The 21,170-nt window shown below is 38.8% G+C and overlaps 1 protein-coding gene across 3 annotated transcripts in view; it reads right to left on the reverse strand.

The window, feature by feature from the left end:
• SUPT3H (SPT3 homolog, SAGA and STAGA complex component) overlaps positions 1-21,170 on the reverse strand; it is a 242,300-nt gene that overhangs the window by 98,187 nt on the left and 122,943 nt on the right. For all 3 annotated transcript variants that reach the window (XR_004254980.1, XM_032213304.1, XM_032213305.1), the window contains one exon: positions 13,957-14,041. Coding sequence is in view for 1 of the 3 variants with exons in the window: in XM_032213304.1 (XP_032069195.1) it covers positions 13,957-14,041 (85 nt within the window). In the remaining 2 variants the exon portion in view is untranslated. Of the gene's footprint in view, positions 1-13,956; positions 14,042-21,170 lie in introns of those variants that run through there.

Genomic DNA, 21,170 nt, shown 5'->3' on the forward strand with positions numbered 1-21,170 from the left:
GTTCCAAGCAGCCACCTATGGGAAAACTTGGGTTGGAGTCATTTCTCTTTGCAGAAGGGGTGCCCCTCCCCCACAAAAGGGCTGCCTGGACTGGCCCTGGAACATGTTTCTGTCTGGATAATAAGGTTACTGGGTTTGTCTATCAGATCTGTAAGGGAAAAACCTACGTTGATGGAAATTAGACTTGGGTGCCTTATAAGAAGGCCTGCGGTAGTGGGAAGGGCAGGTGTCTGGCTTCTTTGCGTTGGTAGGCAAGACCTTTTTCTTGTCTTTATTCTCGATGAGAATTGGGTCTAGGCATTCGCCGAAAAAATTAGTACTCGTATAAGGGGCTGTTGCCATGTTCCATTTGGACTTACTGTCCATTTGCCAACTGCGGAGCCAGAGAAGCTGTCTGGAAGTCACTGAGGTAGCTAGCGCTCGGGACACATATTTAATGGAATCCAGAGTGGCGTCCACCGAGAACCGTGTAGCAGCTATGATCTTAGTGAGGTCTTGTAGCAGACGTTCATCCTGGGCCGGGATGTGGTCCTGCAGTTGATGTAGCCACATGACAGCGGTGCGGTTGAAATAAGATCTAATTGCAGATCTAATTGCCCAGGCCGAGGCAATGAAATTCTTAAGCAAGATAAGTTCTGCACGTTTGTCCTCTGGTTTTAACGCCGGCTACATCACCTGACACTACTGTGGAGGCCGTGGCTAAAGCAGCCACTGGGGTGTCTATGGTTGGCAACTGCAGGGCCTGGGAGAAAGCTGTCCATGTTGTAGAAACGGCGGTCATTACTCCCAGGGTTGGGAAGAGTAGAGGGGCAAGCCCATTGATTATTGACTACCTCTAAGAATAGAGAAGGGGCTGGGACCTCCTCTTTATGGGTGGCAGTATTGGAAAACATGGGCAGGTTGGGATCTCTAGGCTGAAAGATGGCTGGGTCTCCTGTGCCAATCTTAGTGGTAGAGACCAGGAAAAGGCAGAGGGGGAACGGTGTCCTCATCCTCCGAAAAGCCCATATCTTGATGGGCCTCCTTTCCCAAGATAGACCCTTCACTCTCTACAGAAGGAGAAGGAGATCTGGAACTCTCCTGTCTGCGGGTAGAAGTGGGATGTCTGATCTCAGAATGAGGCCTGACCTCTGTCTGAGGAGGGGGAGCTCTTTGAGCTAGACCAGTAGCAATGCCTTTAGTGATGGCAGATGATATAAGTTGTTTGATACTCTCAGGCAAGAGCTCCAAATCATCAAACTCATCTTCGGAAGGCCCTTTAAGGGGGTGCCTGGGGAGCAAGGGTGGAAGCTGGAAGGAAGTCATGAGAAGAACTTCTAATGGATCCCCCTTTTCCTCCTCAACCACCCTTGGAGATGCAGATGGAGAAGGGGAAATCTCCTGCCTGGAATGCCTATGCGGCCTAGGAGGAGAGATAGAAGGAGAGGATAGACTGAAATCCCTGGGGGAAGCCGATTGATGGGAGCCTGGTCTAACCAGTGACCTGGATCTGGTAGGAGAGGAGGGCCTCACTGCCTGGGCCTGCTTCTCCACCCTGGCTACTCTCTTTTCCAGGGCATGTTGGCGCCTGAGCTCGTCCCTGACTGTAGCTCTGGAGGGGCGCTGGGCGGCAGAAGGCTTAGAGGTCACCGCCCTTGTCCTTGGTTTATCCATAACCCCTGCATGGGGCTGATACAGGGGCTCCCTGGAGGCTTGGGCTCTGTCGGGCCTAGAGTCATCCATATCACTCCCCTGGCCTTGCTGAGGAGAAGGTTGCGGCCGACCAAAATGCCTGCCGGAATCACGGCCTCACAGGAGCTGATGGTCTGCGAGATGACAAACTTCTGCCTGCCGGCCTCGATTTATGGCCGTGATGCAGGCCCGAGCTTCAAAATGGCCGCCTCCACGTGCGCACCTCAAAATGGCCACCGGAGGTCTCGCTCGGCTCGCCTAAGGATTTTAAAGTGCTGCAGCTTGTTTTTCGCCGTCCTCAGCACTCTCTAGTCGGCGCGGCTCCTTTCTTCAAGCCGCGGCTCGCCCTTTTGAAGTTGTGGCGCTGAAGGAAGCTTGCGAGCCAAATTTCAAGCTGCTGGAGCAGGTGCAGCCTATTTCTTCAGGTGCAGCTTGCCAAATGGAAGGGCGGCCATGCCACGCTGGATTGCTCTTCGCAGTCCTCCCGCGGAGCTGCAAGGATAGAGCCTGTCACCCCCACTGGCCCGGGACCAGACAGAGCTCCCAAGCCCTGGGCAGGATAGAGAACCTTCAGACAGATCCTCCACAGCACACAGGCAACCCGGAAACCCGGTCTCTTAGGGCAGCAGCTCAAATTTAATTTAGTTTAATGTTAAGTAAGTCAATTAGCCAAATTAATCAGAACTGTGAATAATCTTGAATAAGATATTTCTTCAAGGGAACCAAAACCAGTGTTTGGACCAAAGACTGAGAGGAAACTGGGAACCAACAGGGAATGGTGAAGCATAAAAGAAATTTCCCCAGGCTCTCGACCAATCAGGCTTTGACGATATCCCAGCAGTGATCCCTCCCTCAATTCTACTGGTAAATGTTAGATTATAGATGTTAGAAATCATATTATAAATAAACAATAGGGGTATTTGTCCCATCACTGTGTTTATTCATGTCTGAATAAGCCTATAATTGTCCTGCAAAATGCTATTAACATACCCCAAACTGAGATGTGGGAAATGAAAGCCAACCATGGCATGGTGCTTCAGCATTCAAGCTTGTGCATTTCCCCACCAACTTTTAATAGAGGTTGAAGCATGGAAATTCTCTAAGGAACAACAATTCTAGCTACTCATAATTAAAATAATTTTAATAAGACATTTCCAACAGGTTAAATTAGGAATAGTTATTTATAAAGGATGAGAACTACAATAAAATCCTCATCTTCCAACATACATAAACAGGGACCTTCAGTGTCAAAAGAACATATTATACTAGAATATCTCAATGTGACACACCAAACATTTCTAAATAGAAGAAATGCATCTTCGACAAACATTCTAATACATGTACAAAGAGCAGAGTCAAATAGGGAAACTGCCAGAGTTTGGCCTTAGCTTTGTTTAAAGGAACTGTAGATATTATTTCTTGAAATTGTATTTAAGATACCTGAAACTATCAATGATATAACCTTTGCCTTGTTTTCTGATATTAGAGAACATTTTTGAAGTGAATACAAAAGACAAAATTTGCATTATTCTGAGACAGTCAGTAAATGTCTTTCTGATGGCTACAATTCATGCTAGATGACAATTAGAAGCTTATGAAAACACTTCCTTTGTTAGTGTAGAGAGTAGCATTTATTCAAAACACCATGCTACAATTGCTTATATAAGGAAACTACATATTGCCTTACCAAATTAAATGCAAAAGAGATAAAACTATTTGCTTTCCTGGTAGCGATGGCCTCGTCCTTTCAGCAAGCAGATAGTGACATATTTTTAGTAGCAGTAGCAATGTTTGAGATAATAAACATTTCTAAATTTCGTGATGTCCTCCTCCCCTGCCTTCCCAAAATCCAAATAAAGGCAGGAGAAAATGTAGAATATTTTAGCCAAATTTAACAATTTAATCCTAATTGATCAAAAATTGGATGTGAGAGCTAGATGCACAGCCAGTCCAAGATCGACTGAGTCTAAAAAGCGGGAGGAGCTACCTCAGGAGCTATGATGTCACGATTTGTAGAATCAGTCCTACTGGATGCTGACAGAGTTAACCCATGCATGGATGCTATCTCCACCAACATTGAAAAATGCACAGGATTTTGCAGTAGGTGGAACAAGATCCGGGTCATGACTTGAGCTTTCTCACAGAATCGTGTTTACTGTTGGAGCAATACTGGAATAAAGACTCTTTACTTGGCTTAGGCTGATAGGCCACTTATAAACTTTGGAGAAGAGAACCTATGCTGTTATCACTGTGATGATTTGGCATAAAGTAAAGGCAGACAGTAAGGAGCTTGTGTTTATTCAGCAGCAGCCATCTTAAAACTGCCTTCTGCCCCAGATGATGTCATTAAAAAAGTTAACTGTTTCCTAACCTTCTTAAAGAGCTAGGCCTAACAATTGAACTTGAAATATAGCATAAAACATACACATCATTACAGTCACCACATGGCATAACTACTGCAGCATGCTCCATGTGGATTGCGTTGGAAGACACATCAATCCATTGGTGGGACTTGAATAACTTATAACCAGTTCTCTGGTTGGGTAGGCGTGGCCGGTTAGTCATGTTACTCATCACACCAAGCCCTGCCTCCCGGCAACTCACCTCGAAGGCAATCCCACCACTGGCTAGCCACACCCCCCACTCTTTTTTGGCCTGTTTTGGGGAGCGTTTTCAGGTCCATTTTTGGCTCGAAAAACAGCCTGGAAAACAGGCCAAAAAATGAACAGGGTGGGATTTGCTGGTTCACCGAACTGCACAGAATCTTAACTACCAGTTCGCCCGAACTGGTGTGAACCAGCAGTATCCCACCTCTGCCTCTGCATAGGATTCAGAGTCCAGTATCCTACCAAGATAACACCTATTATATAATCATTGTACTGATGTCAGTAAACCTCAGGATCCAATTTAAAGTATTGGCTACCACTACTAAATTATAGTAGAGCACCACAGAAACATCAGGAACCACTTAACCCAAATAGAATATAGAATAATAAGATTGGAGGTCTAGTCCAACCTCCTGCTCAAGCACGAGAACTTAAACCATTCTGGCCAAATGGCTGCCTTTTTGAAAACCTCCAGTGATAGAGCACCCACAACTTCTGTAGTTAAACTTGATTCTTCCTGCTTTGTAAGAGCATCAAGGAAAGGTTTGCTCAAAGTCCAGTTCTTGCTTGAGATAGAATGGGCATTTTCAGATCACAGAAAGCAGGCCTTCTCAGTAGTTGCCTCAATAATGTGGAACATGCTGATGGTTGAGATATGACTAATCCCTTCAGCCTAGACATTCTGCTGAGCTCCAAAGCTTTTGCTTTCTAAAGCAGAAATTGATTTTGAATTAATGGTTATTAGGTAACTGTGTTTACTGGAATACTGCAACGTGTTTACTGTGTTTACTGGAGTACTGCAACGTGCTCTACATGGGGCTGCTCTTGAAGAGTATTCGGCGACTTCAGCTTGTCCAGAATGCAGCCGCGCGAGCGATCGTGGGTACGCCTCGATTCACCCACGTAACACCTATCCTCCGCGAGCTGCACTGGCTGCCTGTTGATCTCCGGGTACGCTTCAAGGTGCTAGTTGTCACCTACAAAGCCCTTCATGGTATTGGATCTGGGTACTTGAGAGACCGCCTACTGCCAATTACCTCCACTAGACCAATAAGATCCCACAGACTAGGCCTCCTCCGAATTCCATCAGCCGGCCAGTGTCGACTGGCGACTACCCAGAGGAGGGCCTTCTCTGTGGGTGCTCTGACCCTCTGGAACGAACTCCCCGTGGAGATTCGTACCCTCACCACCCTCCAGGCCTTCCGCATAGCCCTTAAAACCTGGCTGTTCCGACAGGCCTGGGGCTAAAGACTTGCAGCCCCCACTTCGAATGGTATGATTGTTGTGCTTTTTAATTGTGTATGGTCTTCATGTTTTGTAACTTTGTTTGTTTTTCCCCTCCCTTGAGTTGTGAGCCGCCCTGAGTCCCTTCAGGGAAAAGGGCGGCATACAAATAAAGTAAAATGAAAATGAAATGAAATTATGGTTCAAGTCAGGGAAGTTCACCTTTAAGGATTGCTTTTTTATTGTTACCATCTAGAGTTGATTAATGCAGTATAAAAAGATAAAAAGCACTTTTCCCCATGAATGAATGAATGAATGAATGAATGAGTGTATGCATGTATTATTCGTACAAACACACACATTCAATATTATCCATTGTTTGAAAAGGGCACGCAATTGATTATCACATTTAAAAAATGTTTTAAACTTATAGCACAGAATGTATACTAAAATTGCACTGTAGTACTGGATCATTGCACCATTGACACACAAAAAAATTATTCCACTTTTTATCTAAGAATGCTGCCTTTAAATGAGCATGCACAACAGAACAGAGTATTGTGAAAAAACAGCCAAATGAGATACAATTGGATGAAAATAAAGCTGAAATGTTTATATGAAAGATTAGCAATGTCCTTGGCCATTTGCCTTACATGGCATTCATAAGCAAAATATGATTTTTCTCAGAGAACATTTACTACAAACAACTCTTAATCATTTTGAAAACATTTTCTGAATTTCAAAATATTTTCCTTAGAGAATCTTATTTGTCACGTTTTGTTTCAATAGACACATTTAAGAGATAATGGTATGTTTGTAGGTTTTGAGGTAGACTTTCCTACTTGAATTACTAACAAAATAATATTTATTAACCCATATACCCTAAATTCAGATTGCAGAAGTAGATGTTTCAGTGCACAAATCTAAGCCTGACAGTTTCTAAGAAAACTGTCACTAAATTCTTATACAGAGGACTGTAATTTGACCTCTCTATCCCTAAAATAGGAACTACAAGTACAGGTATATTTATTTTTAGTCTTCTCTGTTAGAATGCCCTTGCTCTCATTTGATCAAATGATGCATCTATCCTTTACCCCATTCACATTCTACTGTTAAAATAAGCAACAGGAAAGAGAGGGAGAAGGCAAAAATCAGTATCATGAGAAAAGAACAATTTCATGTCTGAAAAAGCAAATTCTCCTTTAAAAATATCTTACTAGTAACAATCCCATTGGTTTTGCATTTCTTTGCTTATTTTACTAACTTATACTTGTAATGCTGTTGGCACACCAGTTTTCTATGCAACATAAAACTGACACCATCAATTAGCATCAATTATTAATTGTATTAAATAAAACAACAGTACCATACATAATATCAATATAAGCATAATCAACTATGTATTTAAAATATGGAATGTTTCATAAATTTGCATGAATGTACATACATAAACACCATTCTTCATATTTTCAATTAAAAACAATGCCAGGTAGTGGAACTATGAAGAAATCCTGGAAAATGGCTGCTTATCTAAATTTGATTTTAGGTATGAGACATGTCATGGGAGCCTATTCGTACTTAATTAGAAATGGCAATTTGATGGAGGGGATTTCAAAGCAAATGAACCACAAACAAATATTTAAATATGTGACAGTTCAGTTTAAATATGACATACAAGCCTTTATGATGACTATGTCATACAAAATGTTACCATCAGTGACTGCACATTTCTTTGACATGTCTGCACATCTTTCATGTTAATTTTAAAAGAGTATGATTTTGTTTCAATGTTTACATTTTCTTGGGCCACTAAAATGTGCTTTCGCACACTGCACAAATAAATCACCATTTTTTTCTTACAGGCATAAAGAAAGAAAGAAAGAAAGAAAGAAAGAAAGAAAGAAAGAAAGAAAGAAAGAAAGAAAGAAAGAAAGAAAGAAAGAAAGAAAGAAAGAAAGAAAGAAATAGATATCAGCAGTACTAAATTCCACTGCCAAATTAGTAAAGTGTTACATTTAGTTCAGCTTTAAATAAACAATATACTAATTTTAATAAGTCAGCAAAGATTTATTTTAGTTCTAGTTCAGACATACAGTCATGTGCAAGGTAATTCAATACTCATTGTAAGAAAAAACTATGAAAATTGTTTTACAGCTGGTTTTAATCAGCTCCCTTTGTTTAACATTAGAAACTAACCTCTAAAAGATATATACAAGCTGCACATCCTACAGGTAATAGTATCCAGATGGGATGCTCTTGCTGAACATCATGCTCAATATCATAAAGAATATACTGTGAAATAAGCACCTTGGCATAGACCTTGAAGTTGACTTCTACTGTGTTTCCCTTAGTCCTTATGCTTGATGAAACTTGGAGGAATTCCTCACAGGTAGACCAAAGAAGTTTCAGATCAAGATTTATGCAATAACAGCAAATATTAGCTTACTAATAATACTTTTCATTTTTTTAGCAGAACTATTATATTTTTAGTACTTTTGCTGTAATGCAAACCAAATTATCAAAGATGTGCATCTTAGCTTATTAGCTTGATATGAGTTAGGGTTTAAACAAATGAAATGAGTTAAGATGTTGTCATTTTTGTCCCTTTTGAGATTCAAAATAAATGTTTGGCCCCGTTGGTCTTACAAGATTGATCTTAGTTGCAATGGCAAAGGCTCTCTTCCTGGGTCCCTGCCAGTCAAAAGCCTTTATCTCACAGGGTCCATAACATATGTTCTGCCACTGTATTTTTCATAATTGGGCTGACAGTCTCTCATATAGGCTTTCCTCACAGCAGCAGGCACCATCTGACCCCAACTTGTGCTGTGCATTATTCTTAGTTTCACTTCTCCCTTTTGATCTTATTAGTGATCTGGCACACTTCTGCCAGCATGACTCTAGCACAGAGTCACTAAAACTACTGAGAATATTCCCACCATGTTGATGTGATATTTCCTGGAAGGTATGTTCATTAAAATAAAAAAACATCCAAACTTTTTGCTGTCATTCCTACATTGCATGTGAAATAATTAGAAAATGTGCTTTCCCCAATATTTTTAACCATAAATGCATGATAAACGCTGGAATAGGAATGAAAAGAGAGGAAAATAAATCTTATTTGTACAAACTTCAAGAATTCTACTTTAAAATGCAGGTTAATCAGGGCTATTTGCGGATTCCTGCAATTCTTTCCATGTGTATAGCAGCCCAGGCAAAAGAAGTAGAGATAAACTGCATAAACGTTCTGTTTTCCATTTCTCTTCGATTGAGGACAAAAGCACTAGACTGGATATGTTTAGAAACTGAATGATTCATTTGAGCTTGGCAGAGAGGGAAGAGGAAGAGTACCTACCAATATGGGAACAGTCTGCCCCAAAGACACAATATTGCAAAAAGCACACAGGCACTCACAGCAAGAAAAAAAAAGGTGACTCATTTCTTAAACTGAAACATCATTTCATCAAACAAGTCCACAACCAATGCATCACTGCCTATAAACTGGATAAGTTTATAATTGGATGATAGTCATGGTAGGTAATGAATTAAATTATTTGTACAAGAACACGCAGGATTAAATCATCCTTAAAAAAAGTTTGTGAACTCAAAGAATACTTTATGGATCCTTAGATGACACTCCAAAGTGTATTTCTGTATCAGTTATATTTGAATGGTTGCTGGTACCTATTCTTAGAAAATAAGTATCCAGTCTTCTTTATACATATTCTGATAATTTCCTATATGTGGAGCAAATGTACGTAAAAAACAACAATGAAGATTGTTAGGAAACCGGCACGATTTGTTTGTGCTGAGAGTCAGAAGGATAGAAATGGATACAACTGCAAATAAATAAAATCCTGGTTACTTACAGATAGTTACGAATAAATCTTAAAGAAGGATTCGCTCAGCATTTGCTTGAGAATATCTTTATTTATACTAAGAATACAATATGGCAGCGACCTAGGCCTGCCACACCCCTGAACAGTTTCTCCAGGCAATGTCATAGGTGCCACCATCTTGTTTTTTTGCTTATGCACATGCGCAGAACAATTTGTATTCTACTGTGCATGCACGCACGGTGCATCCATGAGCAAACCGGAAGTAGTGACTGCCGGAACCCATCCCTGATGACCTGGATAACTTTTTCCTACTGGATTTATAAAAGAAGTTTGTTAAAACCTTGAAGATCTTGATGTAATGGGACAAAGAAGAAATGAAGAAGAATCAAATACTCTGGCAATATTGGAATTAAAGATTAAGACTGTTAGAAGTAAAAGGAAGAAGTATAAAGTTGATATATGTGATCAACATTTTTTTAAAAAGAGAGATATCTTACTTCTGGCTACACTATTTGGACTTTATGCTGACACCAGGACTTTAAAGATGTTTTATGGATTTGTTTATAGATAAGAGATGGGATGGAGACAAATGTTTGTAACTCTAGAGAGAGTGAAGATTACTAAATTTGTTTATACTTGTTAAGATGAATGTTTGAAGTAACTTCTTTATATATTTCTTTTCTCTTGCTTCTCTTTTTCTATTTCCTTGCACTTTTTACTGCTATTTACTTTCTGTAAGATTAGTTTGCATTAAATGTTATATTATAATCAAAATTCTTAATACAATTATGCATAGATAGAAAGTAATTGTGTTTACTTCTTCGCGCCTAACCTCCAAGTGCCCCGATGATACCATCTGACTTACTTCTGAACCCCATTTTATATCTGCATAAAAACTCTTATACTTATCACTAACAGGAATGCAATGTAGACTAGCAAATTGTTTTGATTATTTGTGATAGAAATGTTTTAAGGGGGTTATTGGTCTTGCCAGCAACTCATTAACAGCATGAAATGGATTACATTCACAGATATCTCTTTACGTTGGTTTACTTCTAAGTAGATGGGTAAATAATTGGGCTAAGTATTAGAATGCACAGAAAGAGTGAACACTAGGTGTCAGTGTAAGAAATGGGGGGGGGGGATAAAAAAAACCTGTTGCTTCCAATCAGGTGGATAAGCTAAAAAACCAGAACCAGCTGTGACCACATTTACTTGTAACTGCATAATACTGTTAACAAGCCAACCTTCCTTAGAAAACTGATTCCCAAACCATCAGGTTCACTTGAAATCAGATAAGTATTAGAAGCCGCAATGATTTCTCTCTATTAAATGCCACTGAAGTGGTTGTTAAAATAAAGCAAAATACCTTATAACATTAGGCATTAATTTATTCCATCAATACTTGTCAAGGATGTGTTCAGATGGCAGTTGACCATACCAACTGTAACTCTATAAAAGTTCCTTACAAACTGGCATAGGATTTGAGCATTACAGTTGGTAATTTGGAAAGTGTAATGGCTACTGATCAGATTAATTTATTTAGACTGACGCAGGACTGGTACAGGCATATGTGGTTGGAATATGCTTGACTATGCAAAACGGTCCAGCTGGAATGATCATTTATTGAAAAAAATAGAAACATTGATGTTACTTTAAATATATTTCTTAGCCCAAGGATTGAAGACTTCTGGCAGAAGTTTAGCTTAGACTAAAATTGGCAAGTTTTTAAAAATAGTTGCTTTATGCAGAATTGCTACTAAATCAGTATTAGTATCCAACTTTTTATTTCACAGCCATCATCACTTATTCACATACACACCTTCTCTTGTAGTTGCTTTTGTAAGTTAGCTACAACTTAGCTGCATTTTTTAAAAATGTCATTTTTATTTTGTAGGGTAACACATAAATTTAAAGCAATACATAAAAAAAGGTAACACTTTGAATTTTAAACATTCAGTGATGACCTTTAGCTTCAAGAGATGAAAGAATGTTTTCTCGATTGCTGCTTGAGTTGAGAAAATCCAAGAAACTTGTAACTGAATTTTAAAATAACCTAAAACTTCTAAATTTTATTTTTACTATGGTATTATTCCCCTAAAGTATTTCTGTTCTCCTGCACGGGTCAGGGTTGAGCACTTGGCATCCCATAACACTGTTCTCCCCCCACCCCATGATAATTGTTTGTATTTACCAGCAAAACAAAGGCACAGTTTCTGCAAGGCATAATGCACCTGTTTTATCTCATTAAATCATTCCCAGTCCAAGCCAATTTCAATTCTTTGATGAGAATTTGAATGCAACTTTATTACAGCATCATGGAGTAGCAGTCCTTAAAGATGCATGGATATGATCCAATAAGCAGTTTTTGAGCTCATAATCATAATTCATTAAAAGTCACAATTAAATTTGAGGGAAAAGATCACAGGGTGTCTTGCACAAGCAAAGTATGCATATAAGGCTGGTTTTGCTTGAATCCAAACAAAATGCCAGGACTGTTCCCTGCCTTAACTGGACAAAAGAAGAGCAAAGCCAGTGTTTTCTACAGCTGTCGCTACGAAGTGCAAACCCTGATCTATAATGAACTTGCAACAAGAAAATAAGAGTAGCTGTCCCAAAAATAAAACCCAGAATGTATTTTTATTAAATGTGTTTTATTAGAAAACTAAAAAATTCAGGATCTCTCAGTCCTCTGGAGCTCATATTGGGGACACAGGGGAAAGATGAAGATGGCAGTATCCAATTTACAAAGTTTCCTCATGCAATCTGGAATCAGAGGCAATGTCTATCTTTCAAATGTTTAGCTTATCAAACAATTTTGAAATTGTTGATTTTTGAGATGGAAAGGAATGAGGCTTTTTAGTTAGCTGCTATATATTGCTATCTTCAGGAAAAAGCTGTATCAGCACTTTTAAATTTTCTTGTTGACTAATCTTTTGTGACATTATTGAAACTCACTCATTGTAGCTAAACAGTGATAATTCAAGGAACAAAGAGAAAATAAAACATGTAACGTTATAATTCAACAAAATATGTGCTTCATAATACAACTTAACAATAAAATGTATTTGGTATTAAACAAAATTGATGTTGTATTTTGACATTGCCTTCTAAGATAGGAGATAATTAGGAAAATATATTTTCCCATCTGTACTAATGTTCCATTACAAGGAACATTCAAATATTTGAATTGTATGCAGCTTTTTAAAAAGTTGTCATTTGTTAGCTACAGAGCACACATTTTTATAAAGTTCTTATTTCTTGTATTATTATGTTAACTAGTAACATAACAATTAATGCTACTTCCTAATGTTCTGATTTCTTTTTTTTTTACAACTCTTTAATCTTTTTACTCAGGGTGGAGTTGGAGTGGCTGAATGGAGCTGAGCTTTTACTGGCCAGATGCCCTTCCTGGCGCCTACATGAAGTTTGCAGCAAATATTTTCACTTTAGGTCCTGATAGAGAAACATCTGCCACTGCTTAGGATCTTAACCTTCCAAGTGGGAATTGAATGTCTTCACTTCTAGGTCACCACATCACTCCAATTCCTAATGCTCTGATATTCTGTCATATAAAAATATGATTTTGATTCCATTTGATGCCTCCAAACTTCTGTACTGTTGGACAAAAATGGGCGTGTGTTAAGACTGAAGATCTAATTCCTAACCAAATATTAGTAAATAAAAGATTTTACCCCAATGGTTTTTATATTTTCTTTATCTATTCATATAGACCTAATGTATTTTCTGGTCTACTAAATAAAGTATACAACTTTCTATTAAGCTCAAATGTTTAACTATCAGGAAGATTGTTTCCATCCTGTGATTAATAAGATCCCACTGGGATAACTACTTCCTTTATTTTATCCAATTGAAAATTATATGACTTTTTCTATTTTTGTAACATCTTTAATTAAGGTCCTCACAGGAAGCTTTATTATTTTTTAAAACAATCACATAAAACAAGGACGTTTTAAGATGCCCTACTACCAAGAAGTGACTGGCAAATAACTTTCTAAAAGTAGTTAAGCAGTATTTGCCATGTGTTAACTGACACACACATTATTTTAAACAAATCTAGGAGCAACACACAATTACAACTTATATTCATTCATGAATAAAAATATTTAACATTATTAGTATTAATATATAAAACTACTAGTAGTTTTATATAGAATGCAAAGTATTTTAAATACTCTTTTTATAGTACTTAAAATATTATCTTAAGGCTAAATATAGATTACATACCAAACCATAATGGCAGCCATTCTTAAAAATGCATTCTACAGGGTGTCTTATCATTTTCTATGTACTTCAATTCCCTCAAAATACTGAAAGAAGATATATATTGTGTTCATGTTTTCCCCCTCAATTGTTATATAGACTTTTTGATCCAGCAAGGCAAAGGGTATTGCATAGACTCAGGCATAGGTAATATTTGACAGCTTTACTTCTACGATCTGAAATGCAGCAAATGGAGATTACCTATCCTGCTGGTTAGTAATATTTATAGAATGGGCTTAATTTCATTATAATGATCTCACTTTGTCAGATACAGATATTTCATTAAAACTGTTGATCTTCTGTTTTCATTTGTTCAACAACAACAAAAACCTTACCAAATTAATCAGTTGAGTGTGAACAATGTCTTCAACCAATATTGCTGATTCATGTAGGGGCCTGCGAGCATCTCCTAAGGAAAACCTAAAAGACAATTTACTGTAATTAGCAAACTAAAAAAATGCAGGAAGAGAGAAAAAAATATATAGTGTGAAATAGTAAAAGAATTATTAAACCACATGATGCAAATGGATTGAGAAGGGGAAAAAAGTATGTTAAACCCAAACCCATGGCCTTCATCCTGGGCATAAATCAGGATTTTAAGAATTCTATTCTGTTGGAAGAAAATGTTTAGGAGCAATTAAGCTGTCTCCACATATCAGTGAGTAATTAATAGCTGTATCCACCAAAAATTCCTCCATCTGTAAAATTCAAAAGTTCCTATCAGCTTCCTGAAACATGCAATTAATGTAAAATTGGTAGATTTAGCAGGATTTAGGGTACCTAGAAAATTGCTCATAGTCCTATACTCTATAAATTTATCTAATCTCCATCAAAAATAGTGGTCATCACAATATCTTGTGGCAAAGAATAAATTATGACACCTTCAGAAATGACTTGGAAAACATTTTATGTAACCCTTATCTATACCAATTTTATCCATTGGGGCAGAATACCATCTATAAGGTGTAAAGCTGATAAACTGATTCAAACTGGAGTAGCATCCATTTTCTTGACTTTCTTCTCTAAAATTATGTTTCCAATTACACAAATGTCCCTTGATGAGATTCATTTGCTTCCCAACTATTACTAGATTTATCTACTGATCCCTTCATCATGACAACTATGTTTTTTGTTCCTGGCTTTTGGGTGCTGGATGCCGAAGCCTATCTTAGTCTGATTCCATATTCTCCATGTTGTTAACCAATATATAATATATACATAGAAGCAGAAACAATGATTTAATAAAGTAAACATCTCCTACCTGACTTAAAACTGCTTTTTTAAAGGAAAATGAGTCCTAATCAAGCAAAAAGTTTTTAAAGGTTTGACCAGAAATCATAGCACAATAACACTTTAAAAGGGCTATCCAATGAGAAGCATGCAGACAACAAGCCACCATCAGCAGCCTCTCTAGAAAAGATAATGGAATTGTATAAACAAACACTGGAATAGACAATTACTGTAGCTGAACCTCAACAGCAGCAACTAACAAGGAGATTTAGAGTCACCAACAAGAATCCAATATCAGACTTTGAAATGAATGAACAAGTTAAGAAATCCTGATTGTATTTAATTACCTACTCATTATTCTCATAGTATTTGGTTATTTTCTTTTGTATACAAATGGAGTTGTATCAAGAATTATTCAAAATATTTGGGTTACTGTTTTTTGAGTTCTAAAAAACTTCCAGATACATCTAATACACACACAAAGGAAATTATTTCCCAGTAATGCAATGTGAAAAATAAAACATTTTCTGAAAGTAATGCACTTTTACATTCTTTTCAGTTGTCATATTATTGTACTATTGAGATAATTTCTAGCCATTATTCCACAGCAAAACATTTTTCCCCGTGTGAAAACTTTTAACAGAAATAATATTAATGGGGGGAAATGGAGAATAATCATGAGCAAAATTTGGGAGATGTAGTGAAGGGGCTGGCCACTGAAGAGTTTTGCTCTTCAGCAATTTGATAAGAAATACATAAATGTAAAAAAGTTTATTGTTTCTTTGTTGAGTTAGACATAATGTATGATAAATTATGTTTATTGTACTTATGTCCATTATGCGTATTATAAATTGTTTATTAAATTGTGGAATGTTACGCATGAGTACATAGTTGAAGATTGGTTGCTAAATGCAATCAGTGTAATATTAGTAGAATATGAGGAAGAATAAAAGGAATGGTTAGTGAAAAGTGCAAGGTTGAGCAAGAAGTAACATAAGAATGTACTTTGTGCCATTTATTCTTTAATATATTTATAGATGACTATATAAGGATTGCTGATGTGATATTGGAAGTATGATAGGTGGGAATGTGAATATAAATCTGTTTTTGTATACAAATGATTATTAAAGAAAATCTGAATGCTTAAATAGACTATATGATGCAAAAAGGAGTACAGATCTCAAAAGAAATGTAATAAAGACTAAAACAACTGTTATATAGAATAGAATATTCTATATAACAATATATATAAATATAGAATATTTCCTATATAAAGAAAATAGGGACATTTTAAGATGCCCAAATAGGTATGAGCATTTATCCAAACAAACAAACAAACCTCCGCAGCATTAATCTTCCAAATTTCAACTTATATGAGAGAAGTTAGAATATACTATGATTAAGGACAAATTTAGGCTCCTGTTGGACCTGCCACAACTTAGAACTCTAAATAAAAACATTCCTTGGCTCCATTTGTTGAGATGGGTATTGTTTATTAGAGATCAAGTGTATTGCAGTAGTGCAAAGCCAGAACTGAATATTGCGCTCCAAATTCCCTATGTTTCATTTTTCCCTTCCTTAAACGTATCTCATTGCCATGCCAGGGTAACCAATCAGGTTCAGGCAAGATGTTTTCATAATGGTTAGTTCAATCATAATTTGGTATGTGGCCCCCTCCTTCTTCCAGCTGGGTGACCTTGAGGCATATCTTGAGGAGACACAGCATTTGCTTTTGTTTCCTGAAATATTCCCCTTTTCTTCCCCCTCCCCACAGTTCATGGCAGTCTGTCATCATCTAGTAGTGAAGCACAAGCAAGCATAAGGTGGCAGCTGACAGCTCCCTCCATGGGGTGAAACAATGGCTGCATCCTATAGATAAATCCTTTAAAAATTATTAAGGGGTCTCTTAATGTCAGTCAGAAAAATGTAGAGCAAGCAATTAATGCTGTGAAATTACTTGTATCCTAATGAAAGATGTTTCTGAGGAAGAAAGACCTAGAAACAAACTTGGAAACACTCATGGTGGAGGAACTATGAGGAATGTCTTCATGGTGAAAGAAGGCAATAAACAAATTGCATTCTGTATTTGCAATCCTATTAAATATGACAACTCAGATAGTTATCCTCAGGTTTTTGAGTATATGTGTGTATGTATGTGTATGTTTTAAGTCACTATAGTGGGAAGGTGATTCTGGCAGCAAAGAAATTAAGGACCAAAGGGACTTGTGGTGTGGGTACATACAATATTCAGGAAAGCAGCATACTTTCCTTATCTATGTCTTTCTCTGTCTTTGAGCAAACCTTGCTACACAGGCAATATGGCATGCAGCTGCTCATGAATCAATATTTTCTCATGTATTCTTTTAAAAAAGATGTAAAGATTGTAATCTACTAAAATCAATAATGTTGTGTGCTTTTGTCTTGAAAAATGATACTAATTCACAAAAGACAACCATGGAAAATGCACAGCAATGAAACAACCAGTGTTTCACATGCAAAGCACAATGCAATTCAACCTGCTTCTATAAAAATTTCTGCAGATGCTTACGCATTTACAGAAACAACCTGATTGAAAGAGAGAGGAGAAACAAACGAACAAACCAGGAAGAAATCATCTATTTGCATAAAAAGGGTTTGACCTATTAAAGAAGAATGTTTGGAATACGAATTTTCTTACCTAGATAGGTAGGTAATTGGGGAAATAATAATGAATATTTTTTTTAATAATGAATGGTTCTATACTAAACTATAGAGAGCCAGTCTGCTGTAGTGATTAAGACACCAGGCTAGAAACCAGGATACTGTAAGCATTTCCACCTTATGCACAAAGTGAACTGGGTGATCTTGGACCAGTCACCCACTCTCAGCCCCAGGAATAAAAAAGCCATGAAAAACTACTTCTGGGAAAAGTTGCTAAGAAAACTACTGCAGGGGTGGCAGGAAGGTGTTCTCCCAGGGCGTAGCAATCGGCTCGGCGGGTCTGCTGGCGACGGGGCGGTTGGTTCCTGGGTGGTGCAGGCGGACCGTAGACCGGTAGAGACGGGTCGGTTTGAGCTGGAGGTGGCAGGGTGGCCCAGCAGACTTGGGCCAGGTGCCCTTTCTTGCCGCAGCACATCAAAGCCTTGAAGGGGCAGGACGCCGGGGCATGATTGCCTCCGCAGCTGAGGCAGGCAGCAGCCGCCGCAGCGGTTCGGGCTTGTGGAGGCTGTTGCCGCCGGGGAATGGCTCGGAGGCAGTTGACCTGGTCTTCATAGATCGGATCCGGCAAGGGGCCAGCTCGTCTATTAGGCAGGTCGAATGCAGGGAAGGCGACGGAGGCAGAGGTGTTGCTGCAGGCAAGGGAGGCAGGTAGCGGGCCATCTCCATCGTTGACAGCTCCGATAGTTCCGCAGCCCTAGCCTCGTCGACAGCCTGAGTCAAAGTAATGTCTGCCTTGGTGAGGAGGCGCCACTTGAGATGGATGTCCTTCAACCCCAAACAAACTGCTCAACCAGATTGTCCTCCAGGTCGGGGAATTCGCATTGAATGGCGGTGACCCGTAGAGCCTGGAGGAACTGGTTGATCGATTCGGATGCTTTTTGGACACACCGGCAAAAAGCGTATCGGCGCGTGATCTTAGAGGGAGTTGGGGCGTAGTGAGCCTTTAGCCCTTCCATGAGTTCGTCCCAGCTTAGGTCGTAGACGGGCCGCGGGGCCATGAAGGAGCGGGCCGTCCCGAATATCTCGGGGCCGCAGGCACTAAGGAAGAAGCTGCACTTCCGAGCCTGTGAATCCCCCTGCCAGTTATTAGTGATAAGGAAGCATTCAAAATGCTCCAGGAAGGCGGCCCAAGACTCGCCGGCCGTCCCAAATGGAGCGAACGCAGGCATTGCGGCCATAGTGAGATGCCGTTGAAGAGTAGCGAGACGCGGTGAGAATTGTCCAGCAATGCGGAGCGCCTAACAACTGCTTGCTTGCCTTTATAGGTTGAACTCAGAGCCCGATATCCCACCAGCTCATCGCCAGTGTTAAGTTCCTTAGAAGAACCAGGCGGGAGGCGTCTGAGGTAAGTTTAACTCAACCAACTTTATTCACAGGCATTTGCAAACAAGAACAAGTAGACCGGCACCCTCTCCCTGTCTGACAGCTATTTATACGGAGCTGTCAGACAGGGAGACCAATAACCGCGCATTTGACAGCCCAGCAACTGCAGGTCGCGCCTGATTGGTTCCGGCGCGCCTGGCTGTTGCCGAGCTGTCAATCATAAGTCCGAGGACTTAACAGAAAAAACTTGCCTAAGGCAGTTGCCTAGAGACAACACTGACTCGAAGACAACTCTGCCCCCCACCCACAAAATCTATAGTAAATCTAGTAGCTCAAATACCAAGAGACCTAATATTAATAGCACTCTATAAATCAAGCTTCTTTGGAAAATATCAGCTCCTTAACATCCTATACAAAAAAGAATGAGTACAATGTATTGATAAGAAATGTTATCTGACTAATTTATGGCTCAGTATATCATAACATATAGTGATTATGGTTGTTTGTTTTTGTGAACTATGTAGATCTACTGAGCTAATTCAATAAGCCATGGTTAAATAAATGAATTAGCACATTTTTCAAATTCACCCAATAGATATGCAGCAATTAATGGGCTCATCTGGTCTCTAAGTTCAGTGGCGAACCACCCTCTGTAACAATAATTTATCCAATTTAAGAAAGGCATAATACTTCCCAACGCACGTGTTTTATAGGCCAGAAGAAATAAACTTATGGCTGCTCAGCTTTCCACAGAAAGAATGTCATTCATTTTTTTGGGGGGGAAAAATCCCACTGAATTCAATGAAACTTACTCCCAGGTAAAATCTAGAATTGCAGCATCTGAGAGAATTCTCTAGCAGTATTAGCAGAAGGGTTATACAGCATAGTAGCTTTTCATTTAAAGTTTGTCTTTACTCAATTTCTTGTCACCCTATATAGTAAATACTCTGAATTCAGTAAAATTGGCTCTCAGTAAGGAAATCTAACATGCAGCTTTTTTAGCATTTCCAACATGATGTAGCAATAATGAGAAAAAAGTCTAATCAATGGCCCTATCCTACTTTCTTCTCACCTTTTCACCAGATTCATTTCAAAGGAGAAGACCTTCTGGGTAAACCAAATAAACAGTTAACTAATTCTAGCTCTTCATTCCTTCCATGGATATGTGTTAATCCCAACAGAATTTAAAAATAAATAGTAAAGAGCAAAGGCGTTAATTTAATCTCCATTCTTTTCACTAATTTTCATAGGGCTTTCAAGTCTAGTTGTAAAACCATGTCACCTAGTGGTCATCTGGATTTTTACAGATATGGTAGCCGTGCTATAAATTAAAATAGGCTCTTTTTGTGGTAGTACATTCAGATTCTTTATCAGTCAATATGTATCTGTGTATACAGCAGCGGTGGGCAATTAATTTTCCCGAAGGGCCACATGACAAATATGGACTGTTGTGGAGGGCCGCCACCACCCCCTGCTACCTCCTCCCTGTCCTAATGCTGTCCCCACCCTGCCCTCACTGCACCATCACCCCAGCCTCCACTACCCTCTGCCATTGTCACCTCACCCTGATGTTGCTGATACCCCACCCCCACTGCAGCAGGTCCGATTGAGGCTGCAGCAGGGCTGGATGTGGCTTCCGGACCCAGGACTGGTATAGCCTACATGTATTGTTACTATTTTAAGATTTAAGAGAGAAAACGTAAAACTGTTAAAAACACAACTTGGAGCAAAACTTTTTATATTTGAACAATATAGGAAATAATAGAATCTTTCCCTTAGCATGAAAATGGGGCAGTATCTTTTCTACTTACCACATAGCCTTTTAAAGAAAAGAAAGTTTTCTCTCTCAAAGCCTACAGACATAAAATCAAAATATATTCCAGTAAGTGGAATATATTTTGTGTTGAGTATGATTTCAAAACTATTTCTGCAGTCTTGATAGGATGTTGACATCAATCAATAGAAGAGTTGGAAGGGACCTTGGAGGTCTTCTAGTCCAACCCTATAGTGTTTCAGACAGATGGCTATCCAACATCTTCTTAAAGACTTGCAGTGTTGGAGCATTAACAACTTCTGGAGGCAAGCTGTTCCACTGATTAATTGTTCTAACTGTCAGGAAATTTCTCCTCAGTTCTAAGTTGCTTCTCTCCTTGATTAGTTTCCACCCATTGCTTCTTGTTCTACCCTCAGGTGCCTTGGAGAATAGTTTGACTCCCTCTTCTTTGTGGCAAACCCTGAGATATTGGAACACTGCTATCATGTCTCCCCTAGTCCTTCTTTCTATTAAACTAGACAT

Source organism: Thamnophis elegans, chromosome 3 (assembly GCF_009769535.1).
Source record: "Thamnophis elegans isolate rThaEle1 chromosome 3, rThaEle1.pri, whole genome shotgun sequence".
NCBI classification, from domain to species: domain Eukaryota; kingdom Metazoa; phylum Chordata; class Lepidosauria; order Squamata; family Colubridae; genus Thamnophis; species Thamnophis elegans.